Source organism: Glandiceps talaboti, chromosome 18 (genome assembly GCF_964340395.1).
Source record: "Glandiceps talaboti chromosome 18, keGlaTala1.1, whole genome shotgun sequence".
NCBI lineage: Eukaryota > Metazoa > Hemichordata > Enteropneusta > Spengelidae > Glandiceps > Glandiceps talaboti.
This window is the reverse complement of record NC_135566.1, coordinates 11,874,375-11,895,000: the sequence shown is the minus strand read 5'-3', so window position 1 is coordinate 11,895,000 and position 20,626 is coordinate 11,874,375. Positions and strand designations below refer to the sequence as shown.

The 20,626-nt window shown below is 35.7% G+C and overlaps 2 protein-coding genes across 2 annotated transcripts in view; both read left to right on the top strand.

Moving 5' to 3' along the window:
• LOC144449668 (lysophospholipase D GDPD1-like) overlaps window positions 1-2,098 on the top strand; it is a 7,655-nt gene extending 5,557 nt beyond the window's left edge. Inside the window, exons 7-9 of the mRNA XM_078140242.1 lie at window positions 271-404; window positions 1,321-1,423; window positions 1,958-2,098. Coding sequence (XP_077996368.1) covers window positions 271-404; window positions 1,321-1,423; window positions 1,958-2,098 — 378 coding nt within the window. The remainder of the gene's footprint in view (window positions 1-270; window positions 405-1,320; window positions 1,424-1,957) is intronic.
• Window positions 2,099-6,889: 4,791 nt separating this feature from the next.
• On the top strand, window positions 6,890-20,165 carry LOC144448823 (cilia- and flagella-associated protein 251-like). Its single transcript, XM_078139131.1, has 22 exons — window positions 6,890-6,919; window positions 7,085-7,996; window positions 8,401-8,547; window positions 9,147-9,250; window positions 9,800-9,908; window positions 10,378-10,539; window positions 10,931-11,099; window positions 11,578-11,668; window positions 12,119-12,256; window positions 12,719-12,848; window positions 13,006-13,121; window positions 13,303-13,382; window positions 14,653-14,792; window positions 15,225-15,398; window positions 15,705-15,848; window positions 16,009-16,091; window positions 16,650-16,791; window positions 17,291-17,382; window positions 17,637-17,765; window positions 18,262-18,458; window positions 19,080-19,217; window positions 19,498-20,165. The coding sequence occupies exons 2-22, from the start codon at window positions 7,109-7,111 to the stop codon at window positions 19,752-19,754; spliced, it is 3,630 nt and encodes a 1,209-aa protein (XP_077995257.1). The 5' UTR covers window positions 6,890-6,919; window positions 7,085-7,108; the 3' UTR covers window positions 19,755-20,165.
• The last annotated feature ends 461 nt before the right edge of the window (window positions 20,166-20,626 follow it).

Below are 20,626 nucleotides of genomic sequence, written 5' to 3'. Positions count from 1 at the left end.
CAACAGAGGTGAAACAAGAGAGATTTTGACATTTCTTGGTAAAGGAGCAAAATTTATGTGATGTGAAATCATGAAATGACTCTCCAGAACCTTGTCAATGTTTATGAAATAACATTATTTCCAGGAGTGGTGTTCCTCTTTAAGAGTGTGGAAACCAAGAATGCAAATTGGTAAAAATGCAAAATTTAAATAATATACAACCTTTCTGTAATTGTTTATAAATATGATGTCACTAATTAATGTTAATGTTTTTATCAATTTTTTTCATAGAATCCAGAGATTCCAATATTGTTCAGTAAACGTAAAGTTATTACGACGACATTATTGTTTTATGCTGGACTTCTTCCATTTATACCAATGAAAGAATCATTTCTAGAAGTACTTATGCCAAGTGTTATTCTAAAGTAAGTCAAAGTTTGATGTTACAGATAATTTGTTAGGACTTTTCAAGTAAATAACCCACTGAATCAGTGTAGAGAATCCAACCGACCTTTGCTTTTATCTGTACAAAATTTGCCAGTAAACAGCACCCTCAAGTATATCATGTACACAAATTTTGTTTTTGCATGGGAAACAGACATGAACAGTGCCCTCAGTTTACTCTGATAAAAACTTGGCCTTTGTTTTGTGTAATATGTGATATGAAATGAAAAAGCTTTCAATTGTTGACAGATCTCTGACATTATTGTTTCAAAATTGCATATAATATATTTTATGGATATTTCAATATAATGCAACATTGGAACTTCTTATCATGGATATTCTGTGTCACTAGAGGGGGCTGTTGATATGGCCAAAAGAGAATGTGTTTTCAGTCTCAACCCTGTACATGTCACCAGAGATTATGGGCCACATAGCTTTTTTTCTCTAAATATCAGATGTGTGGAATTTTCAAACCAAGGAAGGGATACTATACTTGTGTGGTACAATCTGGGCAATTTGCTGCTATTTTGTAAATCATTGTATGCATGGATGTGTATTCAACTTGTGAAGCTTTTAAACATATACCTTTGTCCAAAGTATCTCAACTGGAAACCAACCATGGTTGCGAAAAAGTTCAAGAAACTCTAATATTTAGTGATTTACAGCATATATTTGTTATCATGAACAATTGCTGGTAATAGATTTATCATTTATAACATACAAATCACTCATGGCCGTGGCTGAGTGTCGGTTTTAATTTGGATCTCAATATTACCTAGTGGTAGCCACTTAGTGTACAACATTGTAGTTAATAATTGTGACATACTTATGGTAATGGCCTTACCCTATGTTCCAACTTGAATTAAAATCAATTTTATTTTCTGTCATAATTTTCAGGATGATGGATATGAGCACAAAGTATAAGGTGTTATTGTCTGTAATTGATACAATTTTGATGAGTAAAATCATGTTTTATCACTTGAATAAACGAGGTATTCAGGTGAGTGCACATAACACTACTCAAGGCTTTAATTGAGACAGGGCAGAAGAGAAATGACTGTACACAAACACAAACAAACAAACAGATAGGCAAATGGCTACATGCACACATACACACGAGTGTAAAGCTACCATCATATTCATATTCATCTTCACTTTCAAAAGTTGACCTCTACAATCAATGTGAATATGATGATAGCTTACACATTCATCATCAGATTTGAAGTACTTCCGAATGGGTACGAACATGCGTTCGGCAAATCACATATCCTTCAGACAGACAGACAGACAGACAGACAGACAGACACACACACACAGATAGACAGACACAGCCAGACAGACAGACAGACAGACAGACACACAGATAGATAGACAGACACAGACAGACAGACAGACACACACACAGATAGATAGACAGACAGACACAGACAGACAGACAGACAGATACCATTCCTATAACCCCACCCCATAAATATAAATATACATGTAAATCAAACAATGTTCACCTCATGTCAGAACTGTTTATTCATTGCAGGTGTACATATGGGTACTGAATGAAGAGAATGAATGGGAGAGAGCCCTTCAGCTGGGAGCTACAGGAATAATGACGGATTATCCTACCCGATTGAAAGAATTCATAAATAAGAATTCCAATCTTATTAGACCATGGACTTAGACTTAATACAGTGCAAAATGATTCAAAGAATGTAAGCTTTAAAAGTGGCCATATATGGATGAGGATTTTGTATTTGTTTTGGATTTTTGATTTATAAAACAATTTTATCATGGCTTCCTATTTGAAAAATGAATGTGAAACAACTTATGCCAAGTCCTTGTTTGTAACTCAATCAATGGCCAAAGAGTAATAAGACGCATAATATTTAGATTTTTTCAAGCAGGAAGCCACGATAAATTTGTTTTATAGATGAAAAATGCAAAATGAATCCAAAATCCCCATCCATATGGCCACTTAAAATATGAAATATACATACTATTTATAGCATTTCCCGTACCAAACACACAAATTGAAGTATTATCCATGTTTTGTTGTGAATTTACATTACAGTTTGATTTACTTTTAAAGGAGTTTTATGTTTCATATCCTAAAATTGTAGGCTTTTGAAGTTTTTAGATTCTCAGCACAGGTGCTCAATGTTTTAATGGAAATTGATGTCATGTAACTTTTGATAGTTGTCATGGTGATGATATACATCAAGAGAACTGATAGTATTGAGTATTTTTGTCGTCATGGTAACCTTTGAAAATGTTTTGTCAACTTTGTATGGTATGGTATGTTTTTTTTTTTGTTCATTTATTATTGTAAGTCTTGCATAAAACATGTGGCAGATTTGTGAAGTTCATATACTTTATGTGGCAGATTTGTTAATTTCATAAACTTTATATGGTAGATTTGTGAATTTCATTTGTTCTATGTGGCAGATATGCTGCCTTGCTCTACGTGGCAGATTGTGGTTCTCATTTGCATTATGTGGCAGATTTGTGAATTTCATATACTTTATGTGGCAGATATGTTGTCTTTTTTGTTCTATGTGAATCTTATTTTAATACTTTATATGGCAGAGTTGTGATTCTCAAATTGCAAATTTCTGGCTTCTGTTTGCTTCATGAAAGTATCGGAACTAACACATGAATTGTTGTTGGCTTGTAGGACTGTGTTCAAGATTGATGTATTTCCTTTATATCAATCAAGGTATAAATGATCAACTCACCAAATGTCCATTTCATAAATGACAGCTGATCACAAGTGTGATATCACTAACCCCATAGTACAAATGACCAATACACTGAATGTCCATTTCATAAATGATAACTTACCACCAATGTGATGTCACTAACCCCATAGTGCAAATGACCAATACACTGAATGTCCATTTCAAAAATGATAACTAACCACCATTGTGAAATGTCACTAACCCCATAGTACAAATGACCAATACACCGAATGTCCATTTTTCACAAATGATAACTTACCACCATTGAGATGTCACTAACCCCATAGTAAAAATGACCAATTCACTAAATTTCCATTTAACAAATGAGAACTTACCACCAATGTGATGTCACTAACGCCATAGTGCAAATGACCAATACACCAAATGTCCATTTCACAAATTACAACTTAATTACCACCATTGTGATATTTCACTAACCCCATTGTACAAATGATCAATTAACTGAATGTCCATTTTTCACAAATGATAACACCACCAGTTTGATATATGTCACTAATCCCATAGTGCAAATGCCCAATTCAGCTATTTACACAGGCATCTACACAATCGTATAATTTATACTCAGATCAATTTAGGTCAAACATTATGGATAAAACTTAAAGCTACGCCAACCTATTGCTGTTTGCCCATAGGCTGTGATATATACATATATATTTATATATATAAATATAGATATAAAGTTTGCAATCTATAAAAACTTAAAACTTCACCTACCTACTGCTGTTTGCCTGTAGTGTGAAGAGATGTCTATGGGCTGTGATATACTGATATACAGTCTATGTATTAAGCTTCAAGTGTACTGACAGCCAGGGACCAAATATGGTATTAAAAGACGTGTGTTGACACTGTTGTTGCAAATGAAATTTACAAATATAAACATATACATTGCTTTCCCTTCTTCTTCCTTGCATTGCCACAAATACATATTAATACTAATATGAAGTATAATCATAGAAGTGTTTGGTATTTATAGAACATTATACCATGCATAAATATGGAATTTATACCTTGGTTGTTCTAAATTGTCACGACAACGCATGTCTGTAATGTCACTGGTTCTGCTGTGTTTGTAAATATGAGCTAAAACGTTCAAATCTGCTATTACTTTCCCCTCTTTTTCTTTCAATTACTGATGGTGGTATAATTATGTTATTCTCTGGAGAATACTCGTGATCTAAGGGTTGTCACTACTCGTCTAGCAACTCGTACTGACAAAGACCCCTTAGGTCACCCTAGACTTGAGGCCTTAGCCCATACAACACACACCCAAACTATAGGCATGTAGCACTGCTTCAGGATTGACTTTTATAACAGGAAATGATTTCCTATTTGTGTAATAATGACATAGTAATCAAAATATACAGGGTATTGACACTTTGAGAAACAGTTGGCCGAAAAAAAAAGAATTGTTTCTATGTCAGCACGCATATCACTTAACTTAAGTTCCCTCACGTCTGTCTTTCTTGTGTGTTTGTCCAGATCATGCAGTCTGTAGATCTGGGGTGAAACAGAAAAATAACTCTCCCAGTGAAGACAACTGCAGAGCCAATCATGAACAAGCAAATGACATCTGCCCCACATACACACTTGTTCTAAAGTACTTATTAAACAGAACAGTACATGTACATTGTAACTCATAAATAGTAGATTTAGTGACAGGTTTGATAAGAATAATAAAAAACAATTCACGTCGTCACACCACTTTAGACAATATGTACTGACCAGAAACAATTTTATTTTTGGCCTTAATTAGGTTTATATATTGTGTCAAGTGAAGGAAATGGCGTTTCCTATTTATGCAATCAACAAGTTGTAAATGAACCAAAATAATGAGAAACGTTCTGGATTAAAATATCACTTGCAGGTAATTAGAATATTGTGGTCATGCGACAAGAACCGTTTTAGTATTCTTGATTAATGTTTCTTTGAAATGAGTACAGGATAGACAGAAGATGAAAGCCAATAACAAGCTAGTTGTATCAAGGAATGACGTACAAAGTTGATCTGTTTTCAGTTCTTTTCCTCAAATGAATATGTTTACAAAAGTGTGATGTTTGTTGAATCATTTAGAATGAATAGAGTCTTACTTATTATAGGCAGAACTATAGTTTTCTCATGTCTGATAATTTGAAACAGAATTCATAATGTATAAACAAAAGAGTTATTTCTGCTGAACACTGTATTTTGTAAGTCTAAGGTAATTGGTCAGTGATCTCTGGCTGATTTCTGACTTCACAGGTCATCCATGTGGAAATTTAATGCTGTTCAATCGACATGAAACTTTGAACACAAACTTAAAAATACCCAGTGAATTAATATATGAAAAAAATATTCCTAGATAGTGATAAAACTAATTTTGTTTAAACAGAAGAACTGGGCCCTTGCATGAGTGAGGGCGCTAACATGTCTCTTTATGGTAACTATTTTCACAATGCAAACCTCATGACTACAGATGAGCAGTCACTGCATGCAGCCAATAAAAAGATGAGTGACCAAATTGTTAGTATGCAGGTGTGATATCAATGGCAGTGAATAATTTTTGTCATATTTTGTACATTTGTATGTGACATTATCTTTTATTGAATTATACAGAGTTTTCAGGTTTTATATTATGAACATTTATTTCATATTGTATATTAATTTTTATTTTTCTGTTATGATTATGTTATGTATTGTGTGAATTGTAGATGTATTTGGAGTGATAATAAATTATATATTATATTGCATTATATTAGATTCATTTATGCATGCAAAAAAAATATAGATCTACATATCCATGACGATGCTGTCATGTGACTATATCTACTGAATATTGTTATATTACTGTCTATGTTGTCATGTGATTAAAGTTATCTATTGAATATTGCTATATATAAAGATGGTGAGATATGAAAAGAATAAGCGAATCAAGACCAAACTCTTTAGTAATATTCCTTCATATCCCTGCATTATTGTTGCAATGTTTGAGTGATCTTCTGTTGAATATGATTTGTGTAGCAGCTGGGTAAAATAATATAGCTAGGTGGTGCGACTGAATGTGTGTGTGGTGGGGGAAGGTCCAGGAGTGGGATGCCCCCCCCCCCCCCACCCCACCCTTCTGCCGTTGTCACTTTTGGGGTCAAAAGTATGGGCTTTGGGTGCTACATTGATATGTTAAGCCGATTAAAAATATGCAACATAGAGAGAAATATGAATGTATGTAATAGTATAATTGTGCAATATTTTCCCATATACCACTCAGGATCAAACTTGTATAAATGCATATACTTGGAACAGGGTACCTTGGAACGGTGAAGTAAAGCTATTACATGATTTTCCATTAAAACCACATCAAGCTGTACAATACAATTGATAGCAAAGTAGTCTATCATCTTTGTAGCAACTTAGTGAAATACTGAACAGCCATCCATCCCATGATTCTGGGCATGCACATCTACCTTTGGTATACATTTTAGTATTTTATTTTTTCACACAATTTGTGTTAAAAAATATTTTATCTTTTTTAAATACAGGTTTTATTTGTTTTTTGTTTTTTAAATAACCCGGAAACGAGCATGACAGTAATCACATATATGCACAGCGCCCATTGCACGGTACCATATACTCTGCAGCTGCATGATTCTGCAGCTTGCATGGGTACCGGTGGTGGCGCTAACACATTGTCGCAAAAAAGTTATCACCTCTTTACGGCAATATTTGCGCCTGCGCAGGTTGATATAAACAAGGTTGCCTTGGATACTCTGGTAAGTGGAACGCGTTGATGAACTATCAGTTTTTTGCATTTTATGCAATTTTTGTGCAGTCGTTCGTGATTTTTAAGGAAGTTTAGTGACATCGGGTTGATAATCAACCCTTTAGGCCTGTACAAAACGTTCTGATCGATAGTTATTTTGAACATTTGGCCCTAGAAAGAAGGGGAGATCGTGTTCATCATGGCCGACGATGAGCAAAAAGCATCCGAGGAAGCCGTGGCTCAACAAGAAGGAGCAGGAGAGGTTACGGAAGATAATCAACAACAGGGTGAAACTGTAGAAAATGGAGAAGGTGAACAAGTTCAAGAATCAGGACAAGGAGAGGGCGAAACAGACACAACGGCACAAGTAGGAGATGGAGAAGGGGCCGGTGAAACACAGGAGGGCAAAGCCGAAGAAGCGAAGGATTCCGACGAAAAGAACGACGACGAAACTGTGAAGGAGACACAACAAGAGAATACCGAGCAGACGGGGGAGTCAGCAAAGGATGGTGAACAAGCCACTCCTAAAGATGAGACTGTTGATCAACCAGAGGCAGCAGAAACAGAGGAACAACCACAAGCAGAAACGACCGAACAAGCAGCAGAAACGACAGAGGAACAACCGGAAGCAGGAACGGGCGAGCAACCACAAGAAACGGCAGACGCGACTGATCAACCAACAGAGGTAGGTGATAAACCAGCAGAACCAACAGATGCGACTGAGCAACCAACAGACGAACAACCGCCAGCTGACACGACAGAACCAAGTCAAGATCCCGAGGTAGCTGAAGGTGGTGTCGAAGTATCAGAAGAAAAACAAACAGAGACTGTAGAACCAGCACAGGGACAGGGAGAAGCTGCTCCTGAACCGACACAGGAGTCTCAACCAGGAGAACCTCCAGCTGAAAAACCTACAGCTGAGCAAGATGATTCTCAAATGCAAGTACCTGCTACAACACCAGCAGTGTTTGATATGGATGTGGAAGAAAAGAGTGCAACTCCTGCCAAAGGTGCAGAAATACCAGAAGCACCAATGGAACCTGAAATAGAATCAGTGAAATCGGAAGAACCTGGACCAAATGCACTAGTAAGTATAATTATTATCCAAAGTGATACATTTAGGATGACCTTTACTATGGGATCTTAAACTAGTATCAAATATCTGAATGTTGTCGTGTATCTAAAAGTACATATAAGTTTGTTTTTTGACTAAGAAACCATTTGGTGGTGGACATTAAAGAAAAAAAAGAAAAATAACACCCCCATCCCCCACCACACACATATTTGTGTGTTAAAGCTGCATACATCCAGATTGGTTCAGTAATAAGTATCAAAAAATACTTCATTTGAAATGACTGCAGACTAAATATCAGTAATTTATTTACATTTGTTAGTGATTTTTCACCAGTGTGGGAAAGTGCTACAGAAAAACTGATCGTTATTATTATGATATTGTTATTTTATTCATCCTTAATTTCCATTTATTTGTAGAACTTAGTTTGGTCATTTGGAGTGAACAGGAATGTACCAGTCATAAACCTGACTGATGACCAAAGAAAGGCAGTCCTCTACACCTGTGCACATACTGCTGTTGTATATGACTATGCTAATAACAGTCAAAGACTTCTCCAGGGACATGTATGTAGCTAGTATTTATTCACTGATACTCTAACCTCCTTAAACAAGATTAATCATTTTAGCCCAGCTAGAAAGTTTCAAGGGGTGTTACTAGTTGTTTGAATTATTCCAGTTATTATATACTTGTGTCTTTAGGTACTTTTTCATTGCAAAAATATGGTCAAATGAAGACAAGTACTAAAAAAAGTTGAAAAATTAGGCTCAGATATATGAACAGACAATTTGTTGGCTTTGTTGAAATTGACGTTCAGTTCAGTTACAGTCACCATATTGTTCAAATTGAAATTGGAGATTTAGGACAAGTACCTGTAATGAAGTTGTCTGCGACTCTGGTAAAATATTGGAATCAACAAAATAAAAAGAATTTGTCATGTCCTACCACAGAGGGAGCCGTCTTTCAGAATATTAGTGTCATTGGACTTCACCACTGACCCTTGTTACTAGCACACCATTCTTGTTATAATTCTAAGGTTATGAAAATATAGGGTGTGACTTTAAAAATAAAAATTAACTCCAACAAATGATTTAAAAGTAATTTTGCATTTACAGTAGTGATATTACAGTTGCTTTTATATTATCATAAATGTTTTGGTTTTCAGTGTAATAATATTTCATGTACCTGTGTGAGTGAAGATAAACGATGGATTGCTACAGCTGATAAAGGTCCTAATAGTTGTGTGATTGTATGGGATTCATACACAGGGTAAGTTAGTCATTTACAACAAAAAACAACAGAAAAGGCCAACCAATTTCACTTTCTAGCAAATGCATGTAAGCATGTAATCAAAGTACAAAAGAGAGATACATGAGGTAGAATGCCCCTCATCAGTACTAGGAGATTATAAAGTCCACATAAGAATAAACGTGATAGATTTCCATTTACATGAAATGGCAAAGTGTTTAGAAAAAATGACGTTCAGGAGCGTCAGGGCAAAAGTCTGTGATTGAGAAATACAAATATCGGTTACAGAACTGAGATACTAACAACTTATTATCCAAAAGTAGAATAAATACTAGAAAAAAGCTATATTCATTTATTCATATTCATGATGTCATGTACCTGTGCAATTTCTATGACAAATAAATCCTAAACGACATGCATGGTTTGGGGGGGGGGGGGGTCATTTACCAAAATACTGGGTACATAGATGTATTACTAAGGAGTAACTTAAGAAGATTGATGATTGTATGTTGAGAAAGGGAGAAATAATGACTTGGGTATTTACAGAACATTTTAACTTTCTACTTGTAGAATACCAGTGCAGACTTTGTTTGATGCCCATCCTGATGGTGGTGTTGTCAGCATGAGAATGACACCTGATGCAAAATACCTAGCTACATTGAGTGCTAATGCCAAACAGGTAAGACATGTATTAATACTACCTTATACAGGTTTTATAAATCAAAGTTACTGACTTACGATCCAAGAGAGTTTAGATCCATACAGTACGAACTTTAGAGAGATTGAAATTTGAAATCTCATCAGCTACTGTACAGTAATGTTCTTTCAAGTAGATAAAAACTAAGGTACATTTTACCAATTTGTAACTGCTAATAATTGTACATTACCCAAAAGTCATATACAGAGAAGCTAGCTGTACCTGATTGCATCAGGACCCTCTAGTTGCTTTTACCCTAGATCAACATACAACCTGTGGCATAATGGGTGGCATTTGCCCCACCCAAGCACCTGTTTGTAAATATAGCACAGACCAGCACCTTTTTGTCTTCTTGTCTCATGTTGTGGACAGAGATTGAAAATGATAGTTGTCAAGGTGAGTTATGAAAACATGAGATTAACAAATAACAAGTATTTTTTGTATATTACAGCAAACCTTAGCTATTTGGGATTGGACCACAGAGTGTGAAACTCCACTATGTACAGCAGGACTAGATGAGAGTTATGGATTACAACATTATGTCATGTTCAACCCAGAGGATACAACACAAATTGTGACAAACAGTGAAAGTCAAGTCATCTTCTATGCATGGGTATGTTATGCCTTTTTTATCATTTATCTTGGCAAATAATCACATCTTGCATATTTTCTTTGTCATATGGTTATCTAGTCTGTAAGGTATGCTGTGATGGGGCGCCCTCACACATCGGTTAATGACACAACCTATCTTACAGTCTAATGGTTTACAATAAAAACTCTTTGCTGAAAGTTTCACATGGTCTTTTGATATCTCATGATGTGTGTCAGAGTTCTTCCAAGACTATCATCGAGTACTGGTTTCCACCCAATGTTTTGCAAAAAAATCAAGCGTCCACATTTAAGTGACAATTCATACTTTGATCATGCAAATTATATGAGACTGTACCATTATTATCTAGGGATGACACTAAATCAGAAACACTACATCTCATTTTGCATTTCAGAAAAATGGACAACTTGAGTATTTTGCACCCTCTCTGACAGACCAAGACTTTAACCGAGCCGTGGGCAACTACAGTCAGTCTATCTTTGTGAGTTGTTCAACTAAGGCTTACACAGCTACATCAGCAGGAAATATTGTAGTATGGGATAACAACAGACCAATATCAGGACGTAAGTAATTTATGAAAAACTCAGGGGAGTGCTAAAATAGATATAGAAAATTGATTGCCATTACTGAGTTTGATGAGTACTAGCTTATAATATTATAATGAGCTCATTATTATTCATGTCATGTACTTTTTCAGTCACATGACCAAGTGGCAGTTTTTGAATGACATTGGAGTCTGAAGTATTAGTTCTTGCTAGCTCTTCAATATGTTATTATGATGACTCGAATGACGAGAAGTTGGCATGGAAGGGGATCAAAATTATTACGATCTGCTACACCAACCAAAAACCAGACGACTGAGAGTGAGACCAAGTTGAGGCAGATGGAAAGACTAGCCAGAGATGACTTTGAACTTAGTGAGGACACTGTGTCTTTAATACAACAACTTTATATTAAATCAACACATTTCCTGATTTATGGAGGTCTAGTTCATTATATTTGTACCCATGTACTAAAATGTGTTATTTTTTATCCCTCTAGCCATATCTCTTGAACCATCACCTAACAAGAAAGCTTTTAAACTGGTACGTCTTCAAGAAAGAGGAATCACTGTTGTCACGACAACAGACAAGTAAGTTACACTTACACAGTAATACGTATGATATGATGATGAAGACTAATGAATTAAAAACTTTGTGCTCCATCACAATGCTTGGGATAAATCCTAGCTTTCAACCTGAGGATTCCAGTCCTTATGTCCTTGAAGAAGACATGAGGACACGGATTGAAAGCTAGACTGTACTCATTCATTTTGGTGTAATACAAAGTTGAAATTTATATAATACATTGTGTTGTAGTTTGGTACTCAAGTGATGTCACTAAAAAACCTTGATACCATATCAGTATGCCTCAATGACTTGCTTTTCACACCAAAATGGCAAACAATGACAAGTTATAAGAAAGTTGTGTTCAATTGTCATGATTATATAGGGCACTAAAAAATAAATGTACAGTGTTGATAGTGAAATGCTAGATATGTCTATGTATGTCTAATTGTTTTTTTCTCCAAACTTGTTTTCAGCTATGTTGTAACAGCCGATGTGTTGGGTCATGTCAAGTTTTATGACTGGCACTTACGTATGTCTAACTGGTACAGTGATTTTGATGTTGGACCTATCAATGCCCTCTCATTTGAATATATTCCTGAATTCTCACATGAGTAAGTATGAACTAATACATGATTCTAGGCATACCAGCTATATGAGAGATTTTATATGTTGCTGTTATTAGATTGTGAAATACTCAGACACCCAACACACACAGTCACACACACACACATACATACAACAGAGAGAGAGAGAGAGAGAGAGAGAGAGAGAGAGAGAGAGAGAGAGAGAGAGAGAGAGAGAGAGAGAGAGAGAGAGAGAGAGAGAGAGAGAGAGAGAGAGAGAGAGAGAGAGAGAGAGAGAGAGAGAGAGAGAGACACACACAGGCACATGTTTACACACAACACAGACACACACACACACACACACACACACACACACACACACACACACACACACACACACACACACACACACACAAAAGCTTACATGTTAACAGCTTGCTGGGGATGAAAATACTACATTGACTTGTATGTTTATTATAGCTGAACTTGTAATTTGGTGCTTTATTCCAGAGCTGGGTATGACAGTGATTTTCCTCCCGATGCAACCATTGCAGCACGTCCATTTGTAACCAGAGATTACACTATTGGGACATCCACAGCATTGATAGCACATGTTGTAGCAGATGGAACAAAAGTCAAGGTAAGTCAACAAGATTTTGTTTATAAATGTAAATACTGTATTAAATATCTACAGAATATGGATTTCTAGTTTGTAATATTTCAGAATATTGTTAAATATAGTTTCAATATTGATACACGATATGAATTATTATACTGTCTTATTTTGGCAATGACAGGTAATACACAGAGAGCATGATGCAGCCATCCATGCCATCGCTGCTCATCCAACTAAGCCATTTGTATGTATTGGTAGCTATGCTGGATATCTCAAAGTGTGGAACTACAAGACAAAGTAAGTATGATCTTTTTCTATCAACATGTTGTACTATAGTCTAGTAGTCAGACTCTCATACAGAAGAGTTAGACTTCATGTCATGACAGTAAAACTAAGAAGTCAACACAAATGATGACCCAACAGATAGAAAAGGCGCTTTGGAAAATGAATAAACTTTTAAACATATATTTGATTTCAGGGAAGTTGTTACTTCAAGAATGTTTCCAAGGGGTGCTCACATCAGATGTATTGGATATGACCCAGCTGGTTGCTATCTTGGTAAGATTTAATTTGGTATTCAAGTGTAATAAGTTAAATTTGAAAGAAGAAAGATGGAGAAAGATATTCTAGGTTAAAATCTGGAATTTGTTTTTGTGCACAATAACAGCCACAGACATTATTGGAGTTTAAATCCATGATATGATATGGTGTTCCTTGATAGATGCTGTTGTCACATGGTATATTACATCACTTTGTTACTATTGCTATAGATCCATTGTGAAGCAAATTTTCTTCTTCCTTATTTGTGTACAGCAATATTGTTTACTGTCAACTACAAAAAAGTTGACATTTAGTTTTGCATGTCATGAATTCGGTAAAAAAGTCTTTGACATGAAATGTATAATTGAGAAATATTGACTATCAGCTAATTTTGCCCCTATTTTTTAATGGTAATTTATATGATGTATGTTACATAGTATGTACTGAGATCAATGTGTGTATGTTACATAGTATGTACTGAGATCAATGTGTGTATGTTTCATAGTATGTACTGAGATCAATGTGTGTATGTTTCATAGTATGTACTGAGATCAATGTGTGTATGTTACATAGTATGTACTGAGATCAATGTGTGTATGTTTCATAGTATGTACTGAGATCAATGTGTGTATGTTTCATAGTATGTACTGAGATCAATGTGTGTATGTTACATAGTATGTACTGAGATCAATGTGTGTATGTTTCATAGTATGTACTGAGATCAATGTGTGTATGTTTCATAGTATGTACTGAGATCAATGTGTGTATGTTACATAGTAAGTACTGGGATCAGTATGTGTATGTTACATAGTAAGTACTGAGATCAATGTGTGTATCCATTTTATTAATACAGCTAAAACAGGCAGTGTTTGCCAGAAGACTATTTGTTACAAATATGCATTTATGATCAAATTCGATCATTTTGCAAGTTTAGGTTGTTATTTTACTTGATAAATATCAACAGTTTTAGTTTTACTGCCAAACTCAGCATGGTTCTTGTCAAACGGAGTCTATACAGTTGAATGAATATAAACAAAACTCTTTCAGCAATCACAATCCTGCTGTGTTCAACAACAAAAGCAAGTAGAACAACAATTTCAACTTGCCAAATATTATGTACAGTCTTTTAGCAAACACTCCCTGTTTTAGCTGTAAATCTGTTGTGTTGACTCAAAAATATGCAATTTCTGTATTTGAAGCATAATGCATTGAAATGAAGCAAGATTGGAATTTAGATAGATTCTTTCAAAAACTGTGTATTGACCTAACTGTGTCATTTCATTCACAGCTATTGGTTTCACTAATGGTTGTGTCAGAATAGTAGATGCAATCACTCTGGAAGAAGAATGTCCGGAACCATTCCGCTTTTCCCGGGATGCTGTCACACATTGTGCTTTCTCCCATGATTCCATGTGGCTGGCTACTGCAGTAAGTGATAGTTTGACTTGTAATATGAAAGAAAAATACTAGAGTATGCTAATTTAAATGCTTTCATCATCTACAATTTTGTGAAAAATTAAGATGCACAATTTGTTTTCCCGTTTCCTCTTTTACAATACAGTACAGTATTGATATATGACATTGTCCCCATGTACTAGTAGTTCAATAAAACATTGCATGAAATTGATGTTGCATTTTGATATCCATTTCAATGCAAAATGACTTTGTTTAAAAGTGTAGAATGAATTTAGGGCATGTTCAAGCACAGAATGAAATGAACCAAACTCAAACTGAATTTTGATTAAGTTGTTAGTTTCTGCATAAAATTATTGGAGTTCATGACATTGTTGATTGAATACTCTGAGTTCCAGTACCTTGACACAAATAACAATCTTACAAATATTTCCTTTGTCTCCTAAGGATGCTGACTATTGTGTGACTGTGTACAAAGCACAGCCTCGTAGCGTAGATGAACCATGGATTTATTTAGGTAAACAAAGAGCACATTATAAACCCATCCGTGGTGTTATGTTTGGTACAGCATTAGACTCAGACTCACCAAGGTTACTATCAGTTGGAGAGGACAGGACACTGGTAAGATTTCATATCAAATTTTTTTCAAGGAAAAGTCCAGTCAGACTTATTTCTTATTACTGTTATCAACATAAAGGAAAAGTCCAGTCAGACTTATTTCTGCCTTTAGTACATTTGTGTTGATTACTGCTATCAACTTAACCTTGTAGAGAAGTTCTACTGCACTCGACATGGGTTTATGGGAAACCTTTGGTAATGACATCACAAATTGCATATTTTATTTATCTTGACACTCTTTGTAATTGCTGGAAATCAATTATAAATATTTTATCTAACTGGTTTTGTCACCTCTATTTTGATTGGCAGGTTGAGTATGATATTTTCAACAGCAACACAGATGATCTGAGACTCATTAGTTCCGACAGAATTGAACAGAGTGCTATCCCACAGTGCTTTGCTCTGTATCCACCAATCACTAAAGAGAACTTCCTGCTATTAGCCAATGATCAGGTGAGTTATGAGATGTGTGCAGAACTACATACTACTATACATTTAGCTAGTTTGTTAAGTGATGGAGTACAAACATGGCCTCAATTTTTCGCTACTTTTACTAGATTGAACATTCTGAGTCAAGAAACTGAAAATGTTGTCATGTTTGATTATTCTACAGTTCAAGTTTAAATTGTATAACTCCACCACCAAGATGTGTAGAAAGACTATACTGGGACCTACCTATGGATCTCCATTACAGAGGTAGGAATTTGTGTTGTGTTGTTTTTCAGCTGAGAATATCCAGTATTGATGTTATTTTATAAAGATGTAAACTTTTAGACCACACCACTAAGTTCAAGATGTATGAAATTTGACCCAGACTGTGAACTTGATGTAAGAGAGATTGTTATGATAAAGTGAAATTGGTATAATACTACATTATACTACATAATACAGTTTTTACTGTTTTGGGAGATTCAACCTTAAATTTATGATATACATGCAGCACCAACGCATATAAACTTGTTTGGTTTTGTTGTGAGGCAGGGTTCAATCCAACTACAAAATGATGGTGCCTGCAGTGCAAGCATGTCTTGAGAAATGAAACAAACCCAAATTTCTGCATCAATTTTATGATAAAGGTGAAAATTCATGTTCATTCTGCCCTAGCTTTGAGTAGCCAGAAAGTCCATTCCTGATATCATTACCAATATAATATATGGTGCATTGATAAGTTTGATGAGGATTGAACCTTTCATAAACTTTGTATCTCTGTGTTCACAGAAATCACTCACATATTTTGATTTTAATACCTTACAGAATGGAGGTCTTGCCTACTGAGGGCGCTGTGACTGAGGACCGGTATCTTGCCTACATCACTAAAGATAAAGTAGGCTTACATATCATGCCATTAGATGGAAACCCACATAATTCTATGGCACTTATTGCCCATCCTGGTCAGGTAGGTGCTCAGATTCAAGTATGATTCTCTTCATAGATGACACTGTGAGCTTAAGTGCTTGGACTGCAGTAAAAATAATGACAGTGTTTAGCTTGCAGACTATATGGACATGGGGTTTAACAAGATCTGTTGTAATGTTTCCACACCCTCTGTTCATACCCATACATCACCCCTGACTTTTGTATCTATACATATACACACATACATGTACATGCATACAGAAACACATACACACACTCATACACATGCACATACGGTGTAACATCACCCACACCCACACACCCCACATATACACAGTGTAACATTACCCCTCACACACAGACAGACACAGACGTACAAAGACAGACATACACAGACAGACAGACACATACATATACACACAATGAGTTGAGTATACTAAGCACAGATAATGTATCATTGCCTAGAGAATACTTTGAGACTTGCATACATAACAGCTTTCCACAAGTTATCAATGTTTTTTCATCTTTTACTGATACAGGTGGCCAACCTAGCATGTAGTTATGATGGCAAGCATGTCTTTACTGCAGGTGGTACAGATGCTGCTGTTCATATGTGGAATGTTAATATACCGTAAGTACCTATATCAACTGATGCTAGTTCCTTGAGACTAGAAGAAAGTCAAGTGAAACTTTACTGAAAATTGAAGTTCGAGAAGTAAACCAGTTACTGATACATTGTATTACATTATTATGGTGACATTGACTGCTGTAAACATATATGAGCATTATATTATTGTATTATACTGTCCTGTATTGTATTATACTGTACTGCTCTGCATTATACTGTACTGCAATTTACATTGTACTGTATTTTATCGTTATCAGAGTACTAGAAGCTGGAGCTAAACTAGGGGGTGAAGATTTGATACCATTTTATGGACTGTTAGAGGGCGGTAGACAGGGAGAATTGTTTGCTGAACTTGAAGACTATTTCTATTATGCACAAATCAGAAGGTGGGTATTTTCATAATATGTCTGAACCCTATGACATGCAAGTACAAATGTGGTATACTTTGGCTACTTTCCCAAGTGCTTGTGGTGCTGTCTGCAGTCATATGAAAGTGAAGCAGAAAACACCGCAAATGCAAATGTAAATGCTGTGTGTGCCCACACCTTGCACCATTTGTTTCTGTTATTATTAATGAAATACTGTAAACATTTTAAAAAAAACAACCTTTGTGTGAGGTAATTTTCTGTACAGGTATGCAATACTGTTTTCAATACCAATACTGCACCCTCACAACAATGCAAGTTATCAGTGGTACACATGTAATACAATGTAATATGACACAACCCCACAATGGATGGTAGGGTGTCCAGAGTTATTTTCACAAGTGATAGAGTGTATCCTGCAGCTGTATTTTTATGTGCGGTAGCAAAAATTTAGCCATCTCATCTAAATTCATTATCAAAACTAACCATACATATTTGATATTTTTCTTATTTCCAGCCAAGGTGTTGATACGATGGACTCACGTAAGGTGTCCACAAAAATTATCCTATCAGAAGTTCCTTTTGTGATGAGAGCGCTTGGATTTTACCCATCAGAACAGGAGATAGAAGACATGCTAAACGAAGTCAAATTTAGCAATTACGTGGAGACAGGAAAATATGTTACCGAGATCGACTTAGGAGAATTCATTAGATGTAAGTTTACAGTAAATTATTCACCGTATATAGAACATAATAAACTTATACTATGAATCACAGAATAAAGCAGGTACAGTTCTTTAGCTTAGCACTTTTCAATATATCCTAATAGGCTAGACCCTAACTGCATTCCTACCTCTGCTTATTCAGTGTATGTCAACTGTTAGTCTTGGTTACCCAGACTCTCACCACTGAGGGCTCTTCTATGAGACCACCCAGACAAGAGTCAGGGGAAACCACATTCCAACTACCCTGCCCTCGAAAGTCACACAGTGCATTTCTTTAAAGTCATGAAAAATGGGCTTACAAGGCCTGTTCATTGTAATTATGATATATCAGTCATTCGAAAAGTGATAACCTGTCAGGAAGGTATCTAGTCTGCAATGTTGGACATGAAGTATTCCCCAGCATGCACTGCTCTAGGCACTAGTTCTTGCACAGGTGAGTTGGGATTTGGTTTCCCAAGACTCTCGCTTGGGGAGGTCTCATAGGCAGAGCCCCCAGCGGCAAGAGTCTGGGTATTACTGAGACTAGTCAACTGCAGGCCTTTCCACTGATCATCTCCAGAGGGCATACTATAAATTAAACCATCTCTCTATTCTCTCTCTCTCCATTCAGTATATGTCAACCATAGGCCTGCATTTGGCCTTTCCACTGACCAACTCCAGAGGGCATTTGAGATTCTGGGTGTCCTCGATAATAATGGTACTCCAGCTATCGATAGAGGTGAACTTTTGGATTTACTTCAAAGCAAAGGTAAGTAATGTCTTGATTACAAAGATGTGAAAAGTTGGTACCTGTCAAAGTCTGCGATCATGTTTCCACATCCACTATTTTGTGCGAGACTTCAGAATTTTCACAATTTTATTTATTATTTTCTCCAATACATAAAAAAAATTAGGGTCAGCGTGAAAAACTATGTAGGGTTGGGTAACTGGAACCAAACAGTTTTTTGGGGCCTTATATATAATTTTCAGTGTAAGATTTCAATCTAGTGTTACTTGGTAAGACATCCCTCCCTCTGTTTTTTTTTTAGGTGAACACATGACAGAGACTGAGCTAGCTGAATATTTAACCACTCTACTTGGCTGCAATCCAGAGGGAGGCAGTTCAGAGCTTGGAAGGTACGACCCGGATCATGCTGGTGACGTCATCGAGGATGAACTACCAGAGAACATTACAGCTGATATGTTTGCTGATGAAGTCCTGGGATTTGGATATGCTCCTGAGGAAAGTCCAGCACCACAAAGTGCCGGCAATGCTTCCAAGGCACAAATTATGGCAATGCCTTGAAAAAAAAATCAGTAATGGAAATGAACTAAATAATGGAAAAGTTGGAAAGAAGCAGGAATACAAAAAAGTATAATTGTGACATATGATTTAATTTGTCACTATATATGACCTTTGACCCCTCCCCTCAATTATGATGGAATGTTGAAATAATGTGCATAACAGAAATGGTATCGAGAATATCTTGAGGACTCTTTTTTATTTGTATACTTACATTTCAAAGCTGTATATTATTATGATATATACTTTTAATTTAATACTTATAGTTCAAAAATACAGTGTGTACATATAGCTCTGCAATTATTCAAATCAAAATTGAGTAAAAAATAAATTGAATTTGAAAATTGCATCATGTAAAATACATATTGTGCATTGCTTTCTTGGATTGTACTGGTCACTTTTTATTTGTAAATAAATGCATTCTGAATTTTATAACTGTGTTTTCTTTCTTAAATAGCTAGGACACAGTTTATTAGATACAATCCTAGGTACACAAATTCTCCATAGTTATAGTTTTTCCCTGGCATGTAGTACTTAAAATGATAATCTCAAGTACTGTAGGTAATTTTAATCAGAATTTTTACATTGAAAGCTTCAATAGCTATAACTGTGGAACATTCTTTCCAAAATATCCAACAATACATTCACTACAATAGTGGTGCTATAGGCATGGTGAAATGTGTGTGTGTGTGTGTGTGTGTGTGTGTGTGTGTGTGTGTGTGTGTGTGTGTGTGGATGTATGTGTGCTTGTAAAAGTCAAAAAGTAAGAGTAAAGAAAATGATATCAAGATATGAAGTATCCCATACTCAAGCCAATTTATTGTCTTTGAACAGATAATATAGATAATATACCCTGGTCATTCTACACCACGACA